Below are 17389 nucleotides of genomic sequence, written 5' to 3' on the forward strand. Positions count from 1 at the left end.
AGAGCTGCCGGAGGGCGCTCCGGGAGAGGCGGTCGCTGATGTAAACCCGGCGGGCCGCTGGGCTCCGCTTGGCTGCGGCGGGAGTCCCCAGGACCCGCCCGCCGGGCTCAGCTGGAGGAGGCGAGGCGAGCTCGCGGGTGGCCCGCCGCAGAGCCCGGGCGGCCACACACACTGACAGCTCCAGCCGCCAGCCGGACGCACTCCCAGGAGGCGCGCGGGCAGTGCGCTCTCGCTCCGGAGCGGTTCCCGGAGCGCGGCGGCCGCAGCGCCGCTGCTGCCCGCGCCCATTGTTCCCCGCGGGGGCGGGGCGCCTGGAGCCGGGCCGCGCGCCGCGCCCCTGATCGCAGGAGGGAGGGAAGAGAGGGAGGGAACTTGGGGTCCCCGCGCCCAAGCCGGGCCGGAGAGGAGGCGCAGCGCGGCGAACCCGGGGACCCGCGACCGGACTAGGAGCCTCCCCTCGGCGCACAGCCGAGCTCCGATCATGGGCTCCTGAGGCGGCCCCGGGTCCGCAGCGAAGGACGCGTCCCCACTGGCCGGCGCACCTGGAGCGGGTCCCCTGTGCCGCACCCGCACCGCTGCCCCCGGCCCAGCCCCTGGCACCATGGACAAGCTGCCGCCGTCCATGCGCAAGCGGCTCTACAGCCTCCCGCAGCAGGTGGGGGCCAAGGCGTGGATCATGGACGAGGAAGAGGATGGAGAGGAGGAAGGGGCCGGGGGCCGCCAGGACCCGAGCCGCAGGAGCATACGACTGCGCCCACTGCCCTCGCCCTCACCCTCGGCGGCCGCCGGCTGCACGGAGTCCCGGGGTGCGGCCCCCGGGGCTACAGACAGCGAGGGGCCGGGCCGCAGCGCCGGCAAGTCCAGCACCAACGGTGACTGCAGGCGCTTCCGTGGGAGCCTGGCCTCTCTGGGCAGCCGGGGTGGCGGCAGCGGTGGAGCAGGGAGCAGCAGCAGTCACGGGCACCTACATGACTCCGCGGAGGAGCGGCGGCTCATTGCCGCCGAGGGCGACGCGTCCCCCGGCGAGGACAGGACGCCCCCGGGCCTGGCGGCCGAGCCCGAGCGCCCGGGCGCCGCGGCACAGCCCGCAGCCTCGCCGCCGCCCCAGCAGCAGCCGCCGCAGCCGGCCTCTGCCTCCTGTGAGCAGCCCTCGGCGGACACCGCTATCAAAGTGGAGGGAGGCGCGGCCGCCAGCGACCAGATCCTTCCCGAGGCCGAGGTGCGTCTGGGCCAGACCGGCTTCATGCAGCGCCAGTTCGGTGCCATGCTGCAACCTGGGGTCAACAAATTCTCCCTAAGGATGTTCGGCAGTCAGAAAGCGGTGGAGCGCGAGCAGGAGAGGGTTAAGTCAGCCGGGTTTTGGATTATCCACCCCTACAGTGACTTCAGGTAAGAGGCCAGGTGGGGATGCTGTGGATGTCTTGTACAGTTGCAGGCAAGCTTTCTTGCCAGTCCTGCTTCCCAGTCTGAGTTAACTTTCCTTCTTTGTGCTGGAAGCTCCCAGAGAAGTGGGGCGCCTGGAGAGTCCCAGACACCCCCGGACCTCCTGCAGCACACTAGGAACTTCCTCAGTCTTCAGGCTCCTGCCATCTCTTTTCCAGGGTCTGGGCCGCGTTGGAGACAAGCTCAAAGGTGTTCTGAGCCTGGCCTCGACCTGCCTGCAGTCAAGCCATGCACCTCCCCCTTGGAGGCTGCAGAGTCAAGGTGGCCATCCTAGAGGCAGCTGCAGGTCATCGAGCTTGCAGAGAAGGGTCATGGAGGGAGACAGACTTCTTAGCAGCTGGGTCAGCTCCTTGGGTGCTGACTGCAGGTATTAATGTCTGCTGGTCCTGTGAAGCTGGGGTCAGATTCCTGGAGGACTGAGGCCACTGGCTCCTCGGGGCCCAGGGTGAAAGCTCTCTGCACAGCTTTACCCAGGCCCTCATGCTGAGTGGTGGACCAGGAGCAGGTACCCTGATACAGCTAGCTTTAACACTGGCAGGGCAGAATGACCTTGCTCACATTGGTCAGTGAAGATGTCTGGTGTCCTGACTGACATACAGCGGTCTATTGATCCCCAGCTAGTCCAGTGTCTTGTCCCCATCCCCAGACAAGTCAGGGAGAGGCATCTCCTGAATCTAACACCAATGATAATCAGTGGATACTTCCACACCCATCTTCCCTTAGATGGTCAAGATCTATGAGTGAAGCACCCCTTCCCCAATCAGGTCTGTGGACTGAGTTGTGTATAGGAGCAGTTGTGGGCTGCTTCTGGGTTTGCATCAGGAATGCCTTTAAGAAGGTTCTGAGCCCCCACTCTCTCACTTCCTGAGGCTTTCCTAACACACCAGATGAGAACGAAGATCTAGCTGGGTTTTTCTTCCTTTCCCTCCCTGAGTCCTGCCCTGTTTGTCTCCCTTGCTTGCCTACCTGCTGGCCTCCCTGTATAAAGGAACGTTTTTGCCAACCAGAGCCTCTTTACAAACTCCAGGGAAGCTGGATTTGTAATGAGAGCAAAGCTATTTTCCATCCAATGAGAGAGATTTCTTTGGCTGGGAATGACCAGTCAGACAACACTTTGGTGGCTTAAAATAGGTGGTGAATAGAGAGACACCTCTTTTGGTTCTGTTCCTCTTTTTCTTTTGAGAAATTGATTGTTCTTTCTAACCCTAATAGTCATGCTGCCTATTCTCAGAGAGCAAGGAGGCAGTGGGCTTGCTGGACAGAGCTGTAGCCCTCAAACTATGTGGGCAAAGGTGAACCCTCCTTAGGGTCCTTAGTGAACTTCTGTGACTAGGACTGGGGAACCAGGGAGAAGTGGATAGAATCCATGCCTCCTTTGCCCCTGCTGTCCCTGGGTATCCCAGACTTCTCTTCCCTCAGTGGTGGTGACAGTCAGGTCCAGTATCAATCACTTGAGATTGCTGATGCACGCCTATCAAATACTTCTGTCCATCTTTGTGGTGGGAACACTTCTATTCATAGTTCCTGACTTCAAGCCCATTGTCAACCCCAGGCATGTCTTACATTCAGTGACAAGCGCTGATGGAGAACCTTCTGGCTGCAAAGCCTTGCCCTCGGCACCCATCTTCCCTTAGATGGTCAAGATCTGAGACTGAAACACCCACTCCCGTCCGCACACACAACCAAAGCTTTCCTAGTCTTAGCTGTGGCATTTATAACATGCTGATTTGCAGTACCCTAGCTGTAGAGCCTCTACTAATACAGGCTTTGGGGACATCGTATCTGAGACATTGGAGAGGGTGGACACAAGAAGACTGATAGACAACAGAACAAGGGTCCAACCGTTTGTTTGTTTGTTTGTTTAGTTGGTTTTTGTTGTTTTGGTTGGTTTGATTTGGTTTTTCGAGACAGAGACACTTTTATAGCCCTGGCTGACTTGGAACTCATTCTGTGGACCAGGCTGGCCTCGAACTCACAGAGATCTATCTGCCTCTGCCTCCCAAGTGCTCAGATTAAAGGCATACGCCACCACCCCCTGGCCCAACTGGGTTTTAATGTGGATTTTTCTTTTTGCACAAGCAGCAGAGACTGGTAGCAGAAAGTGCACATCTATGCCCAGACTTTGCAGCTGTCTGATGCTGGGTCTGTAGGATAGAAAACAATCTAAGACAGAGTGTGTGAGTCTCTGGAGGGCAGTGGTCATTCCCCTTCTGCCTCTTAGGCCCAAACAGCTAGTCTTAGCTTCAGAAGTCAAGGAGACTAGGGATTAGCTGAATCTGCTAAGTTTAGAAAACACATCAGTCTATCCACACCGCCGCTCCCCCTGGAGAACCCAAGCCTTGAACCATGAAGTTTCAGGAGCTGGCCTTGGGCCTTTATATGGAGACAGACATCGTCCCCCACCAGAACTTGTGCAGCACTCCCCAGACACACTGGGGATTTATTCATCATTTTGATTGGCAGGAAGCATTGATCCAGCAGAATTGGGTTTAATAAAGAAGCAGCGGCAAACTATGATAGATTGAGTGTGCGGTTTGAAGTTCAGGGCTGGCTATGATGGGCTGTTTCGTTTCTGACATCTATCCCAGGAGATAAGGGCTGGATTCCTTTCCCTGGAAAGTCGTGGGCTTTTTTGGGGGGCCCACCATAACCTGGGCCACGGCTGAGAGACGAGGCTATTCCTGACTATCCTGCTTCCTGCCTGTGCCGTTCTCGTCACCCCAGCTATCCACATGGCTTCTCCCAGGCTCCAGACTTCCCTTCCTCTCCAACACCCCTCTGGCCTTCTGAAGCCCACACTTCGGGGGAGGCCAGCATGTGGCAACCCTCAGGATACCCCCAGGCTGTTGACCAAGGTTCCAGAGCCAGTCTTTCCTCCTATGAGACTTCTGTCCTCAAAGCCTGGGTTTGGAGCTGGAAACTAAGAACACATAACACATTAGCTAGATACCCTGGTTTCCCAGGAAAATGGAAGGGGGGGAAAGAGCAGGGACCCATAGAGAAGGTCTAGCTGCTTTTGTCCCGGAAGCTTATTAGCCAAAACTTCAAATGCCAGGCTCAGGGAGTTGGCCTGGGAGTGTGTATGTCAGAGATGTGTGTCTGAGACTGAGTCTTCGGGCTGTGCAGGTGGACCAGGGAAGCTCTCTTCTGGATATTAGCTCTGGGCCTACTGTTGTGCCCCAAACAGCAGCAAGCAGGCAAAAGCTGGCGTCTCCACACCTCCTCGCCCTCTCCTGGCCTGATCCTTTTAAATCCAGGAGGAAAGAAAGAGACTGGAGGATCTAAAAGTGTCTTTTTACTGGGGCTGAAGCAGTTGGGCTTTGAAACTCTGCATACTGAGATGATGGTAGGTCCTAGGATTTGCCTTAGTAGACTTCTTGTTGCTGCACCAGATCAATGCCATTGCTCACCACATATCCCCTTCCCAACCTGTTCACTATTAGTTCCTAATTGAGTTATCAACCTTCTGTGAGCCTCAGTTTTCCTGCCCAGAAAATGGGAACGCCTCTTGTTCATTTCTATGTTAGACAAACTGTGCAAATATAGGCACTCAGATGAGTTGAGCGTCTACAGTGAGTGGTCAATGCCTTCCCTGTTCTCACTCTTTCCTCCCCTTGGTCCTGGGTAGACCACATGGGTCTCTGTTCTGGGCTCTGGCCAGGGGTTCTGAACCAGTCTGCTGTCAGAGACTTGACTGGGAGCCTGCTCAAAACTGCCAAGTCAGTATCTAGAGAAATACACATAGATTCCCTGTGTCTGGGGTTTCCCTAAACTGAGAATCATGTAGGGGCTGATGACTGTGGGTTCCACTGCAGGCCCTGGTAAGAGAGGTCAGGGGCCTGGTGGGGGTTGGGCACTAGCCTTCCTTGGAGTCCAGAACGGTGTGTGTAGGGTGTCCCTCTGTGATCTGGGCTTGGTCCTCCCCTTGCCAGCAGAGTGCAAAAGCCGTCAGGGATCAGTTAGAAGCCTGGGATAGGAAAGGAGATGTGTTTGGCGACCCATTGCTGGTCTCACCCCCATGTCCTTCCCCATGCAGCCTGCTCAGGAAGGAGGCCGCCTGGCTCTGGGGCTGGGAGTTGGGAGGCCCTTTCTTGGGGGAGCTTTTCTTGGGCCAGCTGTTCCTGCTGCCAGCGTGGGAAGCTGGGTGAAAGGCACAGCAGGCACAGGCAGCAGGGAGGGGAGGGCGCCTTGGTGCAGAGGGGAATTCCAAGGTGAGCTGCCTGGGTGGTGCTGTCGGCTGGCACAGTGGGCAGCGGACTCTCCAGCTGTGCAGTGTGCCCCACCTCACAAGGCTAGAGCTGGTGGAGCTTGGGATATGTTGTCTTCATAAGTACAGGAGCCTGGAAACCTGCTGGGTCAGAGGGCTAAGCCCATTGGCTGTCTGGTTCTCCCTGTAGCTTGCTTTTAGCTCCCACATCTGGTAACTGTACCATGGGTCTGGGGACTGCCTTCTCCCGTTTGGCCTTGTCTCTATCCCGGTTTTATGGACCAAGGATTTCATACTAGTGGGTAGCAGGCTTCACACAGGGAAACCCAACAGTGCTCTTCTGCCTGTTCATCTCCAGGTTGTAAGGCTTTACATTCCCACATCTTCCTTCCACTTATCCAAACCATTCATCAATCCTCCTGGCTACCTGGTGGCATTGGGTGGAACTCCGGTTGTTTTAATGCAGCTCTTTATTGGAATGTTATCCATCTCACTCTGGGACCTTATTTAAATGCAGCTTCTTCTGTGTAATGATATAATTCTGGTGCCCTGGGACCAGGTGTGGAATCCTGAGCTTGCAGCCCATATGCTTAGACCATGCTTGCAGAGCCCTGAGCCTATTTCTTCAGCCTTTGGCAATAGAGCCCTTGGCCTCCAGCCCCAGTCTCAGTGGGGGGGGGGGCAGGATGCTGTAAAGGAGGTGGACCAGGCCTCAGAGGACATGTGTGCCCTGGGATGTCAGATTCACAGCCTCATCTCCTGCTTCCTGCACTGTGGTTCCAGGTTTGTTTTGGGTTTGCTGGCTCTGCATGATGGTTTCTAGGGAGGCTGAAAAGCAGGAGGAGACCAGGTAACCAGGGCACTCCTGTTACTCCGTGTCACTACTTTCTTGGCCTTTCTCCTGTCCTAAGGGTCAGAGGCCAGGGCCTGAGAGAGGGATAAGGGACAGGGCACACAGGGATATGGTATTACAGTGAGATTTCCAAATAGAGTAGGTAGGCATTGTCGGTGAGAATCCAGAGGTGACAGATTGCTGTGACAGTAGCCATCTGGGAGGGAACAGTGACATCCTGAATAGCAGCTGCCTTAGTACCTTGAGCACGGGATCTGTCCCAATCCTATGTTCCCCTTTCCTGTCCCAGATCATGGACAGCAAGCAGCCTCTTCTGTGATACAGGCTTGCCTGTCAACTTTTCTCCCTCTCCCAGCCTCCATTCAGATAACAGGGAGGACAAGTGTCATTGAGGCCCAAGTGGCCCTTGTCTCTGTCACAACACTGATACCAAGGGGGAAATCATGTAGAGCAGAAGGTCCTGGCCCAGTCCCCTGGGTGTTTGTCATGTAACTGAGGCAGCCATGGTTCCCGCTTGGCTTGGAAGTGCTTACAAAGCTGTACTGTCAGTTGCTAATTAATAGAAAGGCTACCGAGGCCAGCCAGGCAGTCCTGCTTGGGCCCAGGGGATGCTGAAGAATCCATGTTTCCCAGCCAGAGAGGCCACTGGAGGGCAGGGGCATTGTCTTGGCTTTGGAAAGGATGTTCTTTGCCAGCCAGGCTTCCTTGTTGAGAAAGCAGTGCCAGGGACCTGGAAATCTGTGGTCCCCAGGGCCAGGAAGCCACTCAGAGGTACTTTCTACCGTCACCACCACCCAGAGTTGGGGCAGGAGACAGTAGTGAGATGGGGTGAGTTCTCTGGCACTGAGGATGCACAGGATAACAGAGAAGAGCACTTGGGTACTGCTGAACAGCATCCTGTGGACCAAATGCATCACTGAGTGGACCAAATGGCTAGCATAGCGCATTGTGGCAGACCTGAGGCAATCATTTAAGGTAGCAAGTTAGGACATCGTTCACCCAGAAAAGTGCTTGCGATGTAAGTACTGAGGACATGAGTTTGCATCCCTGGCACCCACATTAATAATAATTTTTAAAGCCATGTGTCGTGATGTATGCCTTTAATTCCAGTGTGGAGGAAGAGACAGGAGGATTCCTGGGACTTGCCAGCCAGGCAACTTAACCTAATGAGTGAGTCCAAGTTCAGTGTGAGGCTCTGTCCTCCCTGCAAAATAAGGTGGAGAACAATTGCGTAAACTGACTAATGAATGGCTTCCACACACCTGCATACATTTACACACACACACACACACACACACACACATACACACACACACACACACACACACACACACACACACACGGAAGGTATGGCTGGGGACTTACCTTGAAAATACTGAGAACAGCTCTGGCCTCAACATTCCCACCTCACAACCAGGAGCACGGGGAAGCCAGTGGTTCACCCTCTAGTTGGGCCTGTGTTGTCCACCTTGTCCCAAGTCTCCAGACCCTAGCTGTTCCTATGATATCTGTCTCACATCCAGCCTTGCCATTCGCCATCTAGCTACTCAGACCCTTATCGCTTCCAAGTTCACAACCCTTCACTCAAACTGGGAGACTCAAGGTGGTTCATAGCTAATAGCCACCATCATGGAGCAGCTGCCGTATGCCAGGTTGTGCGGGGAGCTGGGCACATTTTGTCTCATTTACTCTTCAGAGTGGCCCCCAGATGGTTTTATAGATAAGGCTGGTACTGGGGTCAGGGAACAATTTATTCCCAATCACATCATTGGGAAGAACCAGGCCTGACATGGGACTCTGAACTTATGTCCTCCCTCCCTCCCTCCTTCCCTCCCTACCTCCCTCCCTCCCTCCCTCCCTCCTTCTTCTCTTCCCCCTCACCTCTTCTCCTTTGCTTTAAAATTTTAAATATGCAAGTGCTTCTAGGGAATATTTCCCTGAGAATCAAAACAATATGGAGGAGCTCAGAAAAAGGGGTGATCAGCAGGTACAGGAAACCCATTAGGTCTCAGAGCCCCAAATGAAAGACCTGAACAAACCCCTGTCTGGAGCATTCCTTATGCTGATGGAGGCAGAGGGGCAGAGAAGGCCACAAAGGAAGGTGGCATCGAAGTCAAACCAGAACCTACTCGGTTATGTGATGTCTCTTTATAAAGGTCTTAAAACCCTGGTCTACCTCCGGATTTCAGAATGGGGCCTCCAGCGAAGTCTTCCTGAATGGTCCCCACCCCAGCCTCATCCTTCATGGAAATGTACACCTGCACTGTGGGTGCAGCTCAGGGATGAACTGCACACTGGGCTCTACCGCTTACAATGCAGAGAGATTGGGAAGAGGAAAAACATGTTTTAAGCTCATCTCAAGAATGGAATCTTCCTTTATCTGACAGCTCAGAGCATGGAGACTTAGCCGTATTCTAGTTCCACTTCAGGGCTGTAACTTTTGCAGCCCAGATGCCTACCCACCTGATCCTCTCCTGGAAAGTCTTGACTGCTGGGTAGACCGTTGGGATTTGGTAGTACATCCGTTTCAGGAGGAGGAAATAACCAGGGGTGCCCAAGCTTGGTTCGCCAGAGAAACCAATAGTACTTGGTCTGTGGATTGAATCCTTTAGAAAAACGAGGATGTAGACTAGGTGTGGAGATTAGGACTCAGCCAAGGCCTGTGTCTGGAACCCGGACTCAATCCGTGATGGGGCAGAGTTCAGTCCCTGATGAAGGTCAGAGTTCAGTCTTAGGATATGGTCTGGACTCGGAGTGTGACCAATGGGCTTAGTTTGTGATTAGGATCAGGGCTCCGCTTGTGACCAGGATAAAAAGTCAGTCATAAATAGGATCAGGGCCTCATGAGATAAAGGCTTGGCCCAGGCCCTGGAGCAAAAGCCTCTGAACCAATTTCAGCATCCTCCTGGAGGACCCAGAGCTTGGGGCAGGATTGAGAACACTCACCACCTTGTGCTCTCCTTGCCTTCTGAGGCTCCCGTGCCTCTTAGTATCTGAGCCAGCTGCCTTTGGTCCTCTCTGGTAGGCAAAGCACAAACTATAAATAAGTGACAGTGCCACCACTGCTAGAACTGCTAAGCCTCACACATGACCACTGCCCGCCCTGCTCTGCACCTTCATTGTTGGGCCTGGTGTCTGGTGTTCCCAGCCAGGCAGCAAGTCCCGAGGTGCCTGCAGAGTAATGCCCAGAGATGGACATGCAGTGAGTCTGGCTCCATGGTGGGACTCCCTCTGCCCAGGGCACCTAGAACTCTAGAGAACATGCAGCGGGGTTTCCAGGTCTGATCCTGGAAGCTGCGGGGGCCTGATAATTGTACTGGTGATTTTGTGTCTGTCTAAGCATTTACCCATGTGGGTGGATGTGTTATGTCTGCGTGAACGAGGCTCTCAGAAATTAATACATAAAGGGGCTGGCTAATGCGTTGTTTTCTCGACTGGAGGAGGAGCAAGATAAGGGGATCATGCCCTCCAGGAGTCTGCATGTTCCAGGACTGTTTTCATATATTGTGGGAAAGGGAAGTTACCACTCGCCTGGCACGGGAGGATGCTGCCTCCTTGTAAGGTTCCTGGGACTGGTTTGGGGGAAACAGGAAAATGACAGGCCAGTGTGGGTAGATGACCAATGAAGGAAGCCATTGTGAAGTGGCCCTGAAAGAGAGAGACTGGTTCTGCATGCTTTCTGTGAAGAAGGTGGTTGGGCACTCTTGTCACCTGCTCGGGGAGGGTGTTGTCTGTCATAGATGGCAGGGTATCAGACCCTGGCTCTTTGCACCTGCAACTCCTTGAGCGCTGCTCTCCCAACTCCCACGCCTCTGGCCCTGTCTGCTTCTGCTGTTACTGGGCATGCACACTGAGCCTACCTCAGCCTTGGAGGGTACTTCCTTCTCCTTCCCCACAAGACCCAGAAGGCAGACACTGCTGTCATAAAGTTACTGAGTGTGTGGCTTGCAGCCCAGAAGTAATTACCCTGCGATCCCCTTGAAGGCTGGAGCAGCCCCTGTCAATGATTAACACAAGTCCCTGGCCACTGAATGTCCAGCCAGCCATAGGTTTCCCCTTCCTGCAGTTCCTCAGAAGATATGATACACCTGTTTCTTCCCCTGAGCCCAGCAAAGACTGCAGGCACCCAGGTCTCATCAGTCTCTGTGGTCTAACTGAGAAGTTGTTAGCAGATGAGCTGAGGTTAGCTCACTTGGAGCCCTTGCCTTATCACCCTGAGTTGGCCTAAATGTGAGTCCTCCCTGCACACCAGGAGTTTGTCCTCCCATCCTTATCCTGCCTTGTCGTAGAACCCCAACCAGCTCCTTTCATCTCTCAGCATCCAGGGTCAGGACTCAGGCTAAGCCTGAGAAGAGAGCAGAGCTAATTGCACAAATAGGTATTGAGCCTGCAATCCTGACCCCATTAGTGCAAATTGAGCCAGCAGGGCTCTGCTGGCCGGTGGAGCTGATGAGAGGAACCTCACTCTACGGAGCCAAGTCAGGCTGGATCCTGCAATTTTATGACCTCTGGTCCTGAAGTATTTGGGGCCCCTTGGGCATCTTTCTGCAGAGGACTTGCAGAGGCAGGGTGGGAGCTCTCCATTAGCTCCCAGCCTGTGGAGTTTTTTTTTTAAAGACTCTCTTTGCGGCCGTAGGTGGTGGCGCACGCCTTTAATCCCAGCACTCAGGAGGCAGAGGCAGGCGGATCTCTGTGAGTTCGAAGCCGGGCTGGACCGATAGCCTCCAAAACAATACAGAGAAACCCTGTCTCGTAAAAACAAACAAACAAACAAAAGACTCTCTTTGCTATGTTCCTTGGGCAGCCTACCCAGGGACCAACCTGGATCAAGGGCTTAATAAGAACGATCTGAAATGTCCCCTTCTTGCCTAAGGTCCTGACTGTTCTTCTAACTCCTGGGGGAAACTCCTGAGGAGAGTTGTCCCCTCCTGGAAGCTCAGAGCTGGCCTTCCAAGGACTCTCTCTCAGTATGAGGACTCATGGAAACTGCAGGTCATACGAGGTGGTTGTGGATGGAGGAACCCACAGGCCAATAGGTCTGTCAGCTGTGAAGTGACCGTCTTTCCAGTCTCAGAGGCTCTTGAAAGGCAACTTCTAAGACAGGGCCAAGGAAGAGTGTGAGACTCAAAGGCTAGTCTAGCTAAAGCCTTTCTTCTCTGACCGTTTGAATATGATAAGGACTAGCGTTGCATTTTATCAAGGTCCTAAAGCCTGGGTGATGGCCACTGCAAGCATCCCTGAGGTGTGTGATCACACTGACTGGCCTCCCCAGAAAGAGGCTTGGCAGGCTCAGTTCTAGGAAACATTCTGTCTTCATTCACTTTCTACTGCTGTGATAAAACACATAGCCAAAAGTGACACGGGGAGGAAGGGTTTATTTGGCTTACATGTCCAGATCACACAGCCCATCCTGAAGGGAAGTCAGGGCAGATACCTGGAAGCAGGAACTGACGTAGAGGCCATGGAGGAGTGCTGCTTAGGGGTTTACTCCTCATGGCTTGCTCAGCTCAGCCTGGTTTTATTTGGCTTTGTTTTGTTAATGCAATCCAGAACCATCTGTCCAGGGATGGTACCACTGGGTCCTCCCATATCAATCATTAATTAAGGAGATGCCCCATAGACTTGCCTACAGGCAATCTGATGCAGGCATGTTCTCAATTGAAGTCCACTTCCCAGATAACCATGGCTTGTGTAAAGTTGACAAAAACATAGCCAGCACATACCCCTACTGCTTAATATGCCACTTAATTCTCTGGGAGCCTGTATGGTGGGCTTTCCCAAAGGCCCTCTGGCTTTAAGTACCTGCTGTGATAGCTTCAGATTGCCTCAGTCTTGCATTAGCTCCCAGGGCTCTAGTCAAACACTGACTTCTGTGTCCCATGCCCAGCCCCGTCCCTCTTCTCCAGTGAACTCTTCCCCACATTGTCATAAGTAGGTTGTTGTAAATCAGAATCATGGCAATCAGGCTGGGCGGGCCTTTGCGGATCTCAGCCCTCCCTTAGCCTCCTTGCTGACAGGCGAGGCCTAGAGACCCATCTTGCCCAGACCCTCAGAGCACCTATGCCTCAGTGGGATCCTTATTGCTCAACTGACCCATCTCAGCAAAATCGGGGTGCACAGCAAAATTTCGCTTTCTCATTGGGTTCTCCCTACCATAGTCACTGTGGTCCAAACCTATCGGAGGTTGGTACAACTCGAGCCCATTTTCTCCTTCACCCTGACGGGCCTTTTTACAAGGGCAGATGAGCCCTGCTACCTAATTTCCCCTGGGGGAGGGGTGGTTTTCATGTGCTGCTCTACAACAATACTCTATTTTTGTCCCACTCTCCTGAACAGTAGAGCAGATGGTTCCTGGGGGAGTGGGACTTGAGCCTTCTTTGATTCTTTTAAGTGGATCTAAGGAGTTGGTCCTTTCCCGTTTCCTTCAGACCATCTTCTCTCATTGGGCGTTGAAGCACTAGCCTGAGGGCGTTCAGGATTCTGATAACTTGGACTATTGTAGAGTAAGCAGATGTCCTTTGCTGTGCAGCGTGTGTGTGTGTGTGTGTGTGTGTGTGTGTGTGTGTGTGTGTGTGTGTGTCTACAAACAAAACTTTCAAAGAACTCAACCCCTGAGGAAAGCAAGGGGTTATCACCTCAAAGAGTCCCCAGCAGTCAGTCTCGAAGGAGGATATATCATCCAGAGGTGCAATAACAGTCGTTTCCTGGGAAATCTGCAATCCTCATGGCCCCTGAAGCTCCAGAAGAGCCCTGGATTCCAGGCCTGCCTTTCAGGGAGTCCCTGTCTTTCCTCCATCCAGGCCTCAGACTGAGGCCTCTGAGTCACACTTCTTTCCTTTTCTTCTGCAGGCTCAGCCCTCTGTCAGCCTCTCTGGCTTCTGTGGTGCCTTCAGTGTACCCGGCCTCGTCTTCTCTGTATGCTTGTGGGGAATCTGAGGAGGGTGTGAGAGAAAGGAACTCCTTAAACAGAGACATAAAGAGAACTGAGATCTTTGGGCTTTTGTGTTCCCTGTCTTCTTCCATATTGCATGGGCCTCGAGCCGCAGTACTGATCCTTGGACACACTAGGTACACCCCCATCTCCTCTTTGAGGCTATAGTAGCTAGCAGGCTACACTGCCCCATTTTCTCTTTGAGCCTCAGCTGAATTCCCTTGGGGGATGTACAGCTAAATAAACCCCATCTTCTCCCCCGGCTTAGGCAACATTTGCCACTGAGTTGGCCTCCAGGTCATCAACCCCCCTGTGGAGTGGGTCTACGCATCTCAGACTAAGTGCTGTTTGAGGTGAAACTAGGAGACTTCACAGGGCCCCACATTTCTCCAGATAGGCCCTGCATTTTGTTGGCACAGGATGATAACACACACCATATAATGTGTTAGAAACAGCATCCCAGGACCCGAGGATGCAGCTCAGCTGATAGGGTGCTTGCATGGCATACTCAAAACCCTGGGTTCAAGCCCTGCCACTACATAGACCTGACATGGTGGCACACACCTGTAATCCTAGCACTCTGTAGAGGTGGAGGCAGGAGGATCAGAAGTTCAAAGTCATTCCAACCTGGACTACAAGACACCCCAGAAATTAATAGTGTCTTAGCTAATTTTGCCAAGATCATTGATGTAGGGACTAATGGTCTTATTTTAAACAGGAGACAACAGGTTCAGACAGTTTACATGACTTGCCAAAGGCCATACAATCTGTCAGTAAAACGTCAGTTTCTAGCCACCATCCTGCTGCAGCCTGGTTACTCTGAGTGTGCCCCTGGCGCAGCAGCCTCAGGAGTGCACGGAGTTTGTCAGCAACACAGATGGCAGACCCTATCCTCACCTACTAAAGCCTTGGGAAGAAGCCCAGGTGTGTATATCCCACAGCTTAAGGATCATTGTGTGGAAGGGGCGGCTCAGTCATAGTTCACAGTTTGCCTTGTTCTCACTGAGTGGCTGACACCAGCCTTCACTCTATCATGAGGCGCTGGGACCTTAGCCTAGACTAGCCAGGGGCCTTAGAAGAGAGAAGCCCTAAAGGGTCATTCAGGGACCTACTATTGTTCCTCAAGTGAGTGATAATTGAGGAAACATTAGAAAAGCATGCTCACAGACCAAGCCCAGCTGCCAACTCTTGGTTTTGAATCTGTGTCTGCAGCAGCCTAGAGGGCTGGGAGCAGCTACCTGGGAGCCCTGTGATTCTGAGTCAGAGATATTGAGGTGGGTTAAAAATAGAGCCCTGGTGGCCAGGCGGGGGTTGGAGGAAAAGAGCAGTTTCTTCACTGTTGTGGGGAGACCCTGGGGCCTGAGGGGGGCTGGGCAGGAAGGCGGCGGTGGAGGGAGTATGCTCCCCAACGGAAGCCTGAGATGAGAGGGTGACGGGAGATGAATAGGCCATCTATGATTGGGGCGAGGTTGACGTGCAAGCCCAGGGCAGAAGCCAGCAGGGACTACTCACCAGCAGGCAGTCACACAGACCCCTGGGATGTGAGGCAAAGGGAGGGGCAGCTCTGTCTAGGACCACAACAAACAGGAGCGGGGGAGGGTGGCAGGGGGATCTGCCACAGTGGCCTGTGGCCTGCAGGCTGGATGCACAGCTTTGGCTGTAGTCTTAGAGAGCTTAAAATAAAAGGCTGAGCTGGTGAAGTAGCTTGGTTGGTGGAGTGCTTGTCAAGCATGCATGAAGCCCCAGGTTCAATCCCCAGTACATCGTAAAACCAGGCATGGCAGCATGTGCCTGAAATCCCATCACTCAGAAGGTGGAGACAAGAAATTCAAGGTCGTCCTCTGCCATATGTCCAGGTGGAGTCTAGCCTGGGATACATGAATGGGAAAGGATGCTTAGAGGGGGAGGTACTGGGGATGTGGGCAGGAGGGGGACCCTTTTCAAGGCTCCTGGAGAGGAATCAGGTTGGCCTTCAGAGGCTGGAGGAAGAGCCATAGGCTACCTTGTACTTAGGAAAGTAGAGAATGGGCAAAGGAGCCTGGTGGCAGGAAGTGAAGGGACATTCTGGTGGCTTATCTCTTCTCTGTAGAGTTGAAGGTGTGGTATCTGCTGGGGGCGGGCATGAGGTGACTTCTGAGTTTCTGGAAGAGGGGACGTGGGTTTTGGGGTGGGGGCAGGAGATGCTCAGGAGCCCGGATGTTTAGTCAAATGGGGCTGGGGCACTTCTCCCTGAACCCCATGCAGACATGGAAAGGAAGATGCCCACCCAGGCCAGGGTGGTGTTTTTGTGAAGACTGTTCCAGAAAGATCAGCATGAGAGGTGAGGGTGTGCTTAGAGAAGTGGGAGGGCTGGACAGTCGTGTCTGGGACAGGAAGCTCTTTGGGGGAGAATCTGAAGAGTCAGCAGACGGTAGCTCCTGGGACCCTGAGACTAACCAGGCACGGCTGCAGAAAGCAAGAGGAAGGGAGGGCGGAGAGGCCGTGCTTTGAAAGTGCGGAGCTGGGCCAACCGGAGGTGCCGCCTGGCCTGGGGCGTGTGACTGCAGTGGACATTAAGAGGAGTCGTTGTCACTGGGGCTTCCAGCTCCCAGAGCCTGGATTTGTCTGAATCCATGGTATAGAATGGAAGTCATCCAGGGTGGTTGGTGGCATGGCAGGACAGAATGCAGTGGAAGGTTGCAAACCAGGTGCCGAGATTGCCACAGTCCCCATGGGTGGCAGATGAGTGCTGGAGAATGGCCAAGAGATGACAGGATGCCCAGAGGATCTGGTAGACATTCCTGCCGGAGGCAGGTAGCGACAGCAGGAGGCAGGGGGGAGGATGCTGACTCACCATGACCTTCAGGTGTGAGGGGCTCCAGAGAGTGATGGTCTAGGTTCATTAGGGAGATGTGGATGGATCAAAAAGTGGAGAAGCCAGGGAGGAAGGAATCATGGAAGACGGTACAGGAAAGAGTTGGGGGGTGCAAAGTTTGGGAGTGACAAAATACCACTAGCCTAACTTCTATTTCTATGGGGTGGTTAAAGGCGGGACTCTGGAGTCAAGTTGTTTGCCCTTGAACTCTTGATCCACTATTGAAGTTCTCAACTTGCAGGGCCTCAGTCCCCTTGTCTGTAAAAAGGGTATAACCAGCATCTGCATCTTAGTGTCTTTATAAGGACAAAAGAAAATAACCCACATAAAGATTAGTGCCTAACAGCTACAGACTGCTGTCCCACATCTTACTGTCTGTTACCACAGGGCAGATAGTGCACGATTGGAGGAGAGTGTCTCAGCTCTCTCCACTTTCCCCAGACTTGAAGACTCCTGGGTTCTGTGATCTGTAGAAGGGCTAGCAAGGAGAGTAGGTGGAGAAATTGAAGATGAAGATGGGAGGATCTACGAACATAGGAGCCCAAGCCCATGGCAGGGAACACAGGCCAACCTTGTGAAGATGAAGACATTGAACCTTGAACAGGGGAAAGGACTTCAAAAGCTGATGGCCTCTGAAAGAGGAGCAAGACTGTGGATGAGAAGTGGCCTGGGAGGGGAGGACCAGGCGTCCTGTTGGGTATTGTGAAGGAGCTGAGGGGAAGACAAGAGAAGAGGTGGCTGGGCTGCCAGACTAAGGATTCCCATAGGTTCCCCATAGGGCTCATGTCAATGCTTGCTCGGAAAGATAATGTGGGGGGGCATGTGTATTGGAGGCAAACAGACTGAGGGTGGAGGCCAGGTAAGGTGCAGGAGCAGGGGTGCAGAGATTCAGATATGGGGCAGAAAGGGCACTTTGAGGCAGCATCCTAGGAGAAGCCAGAGAAGATCTGGTAACTTCTGAGGGACTTGCGAGGACAGGCAGGGTAAGGGAGCTCTGTAGAGAGCTGCTGTGAGATTGTGAGCCCTGGGTGCAGTGACAGGAATGCAGGTTGTACCTTTCAGCTTGGAGAATGATGCAGAGTTCAGCTGTGTACTCACTGG

At 53.5% G+C, this 17389-nt stretch overlaps 1 protein-coding gene across 1 annotated transcript in view; it reads left to right on the forward strand.

The window, feature by feature from the left end:
* The first annotated feature begins 363 nt into the window (after positions 1–363).
* The window catches only part of Hcn4 (hyperpolarization activated cyclic nucleotide gated potassium channel 4), a 40564-nt gene continuing 23538 nt past the window's right edge, over positions 364–17389 (forward strand). The window contains 1 exon segment of the mRNA XM_005069627.4: positions 364–1389. Coding sequence (XP_005069684.1) covers positions 602–1389 — 788 coding nt within the window. The 5' untranslated portion in view covers positions 364–601.

Source organism: Mesocricetus auratus, unplaced genomic scaffold, assembly GCF_017639785.1.
Source record: "Mesocricetus auratus isolate SY011 unplaced genomic scaffold, BCM_Maur_2.0 Super-Scaffold_100022, whole genome shotgun sequence".
NCBI classification, from domain to species: Eukaryota; Metazoa; Chordata; class Mammalia; order Rodentia; family Cricetidae; genus Mesocricetus; species Mesocricetus auratus.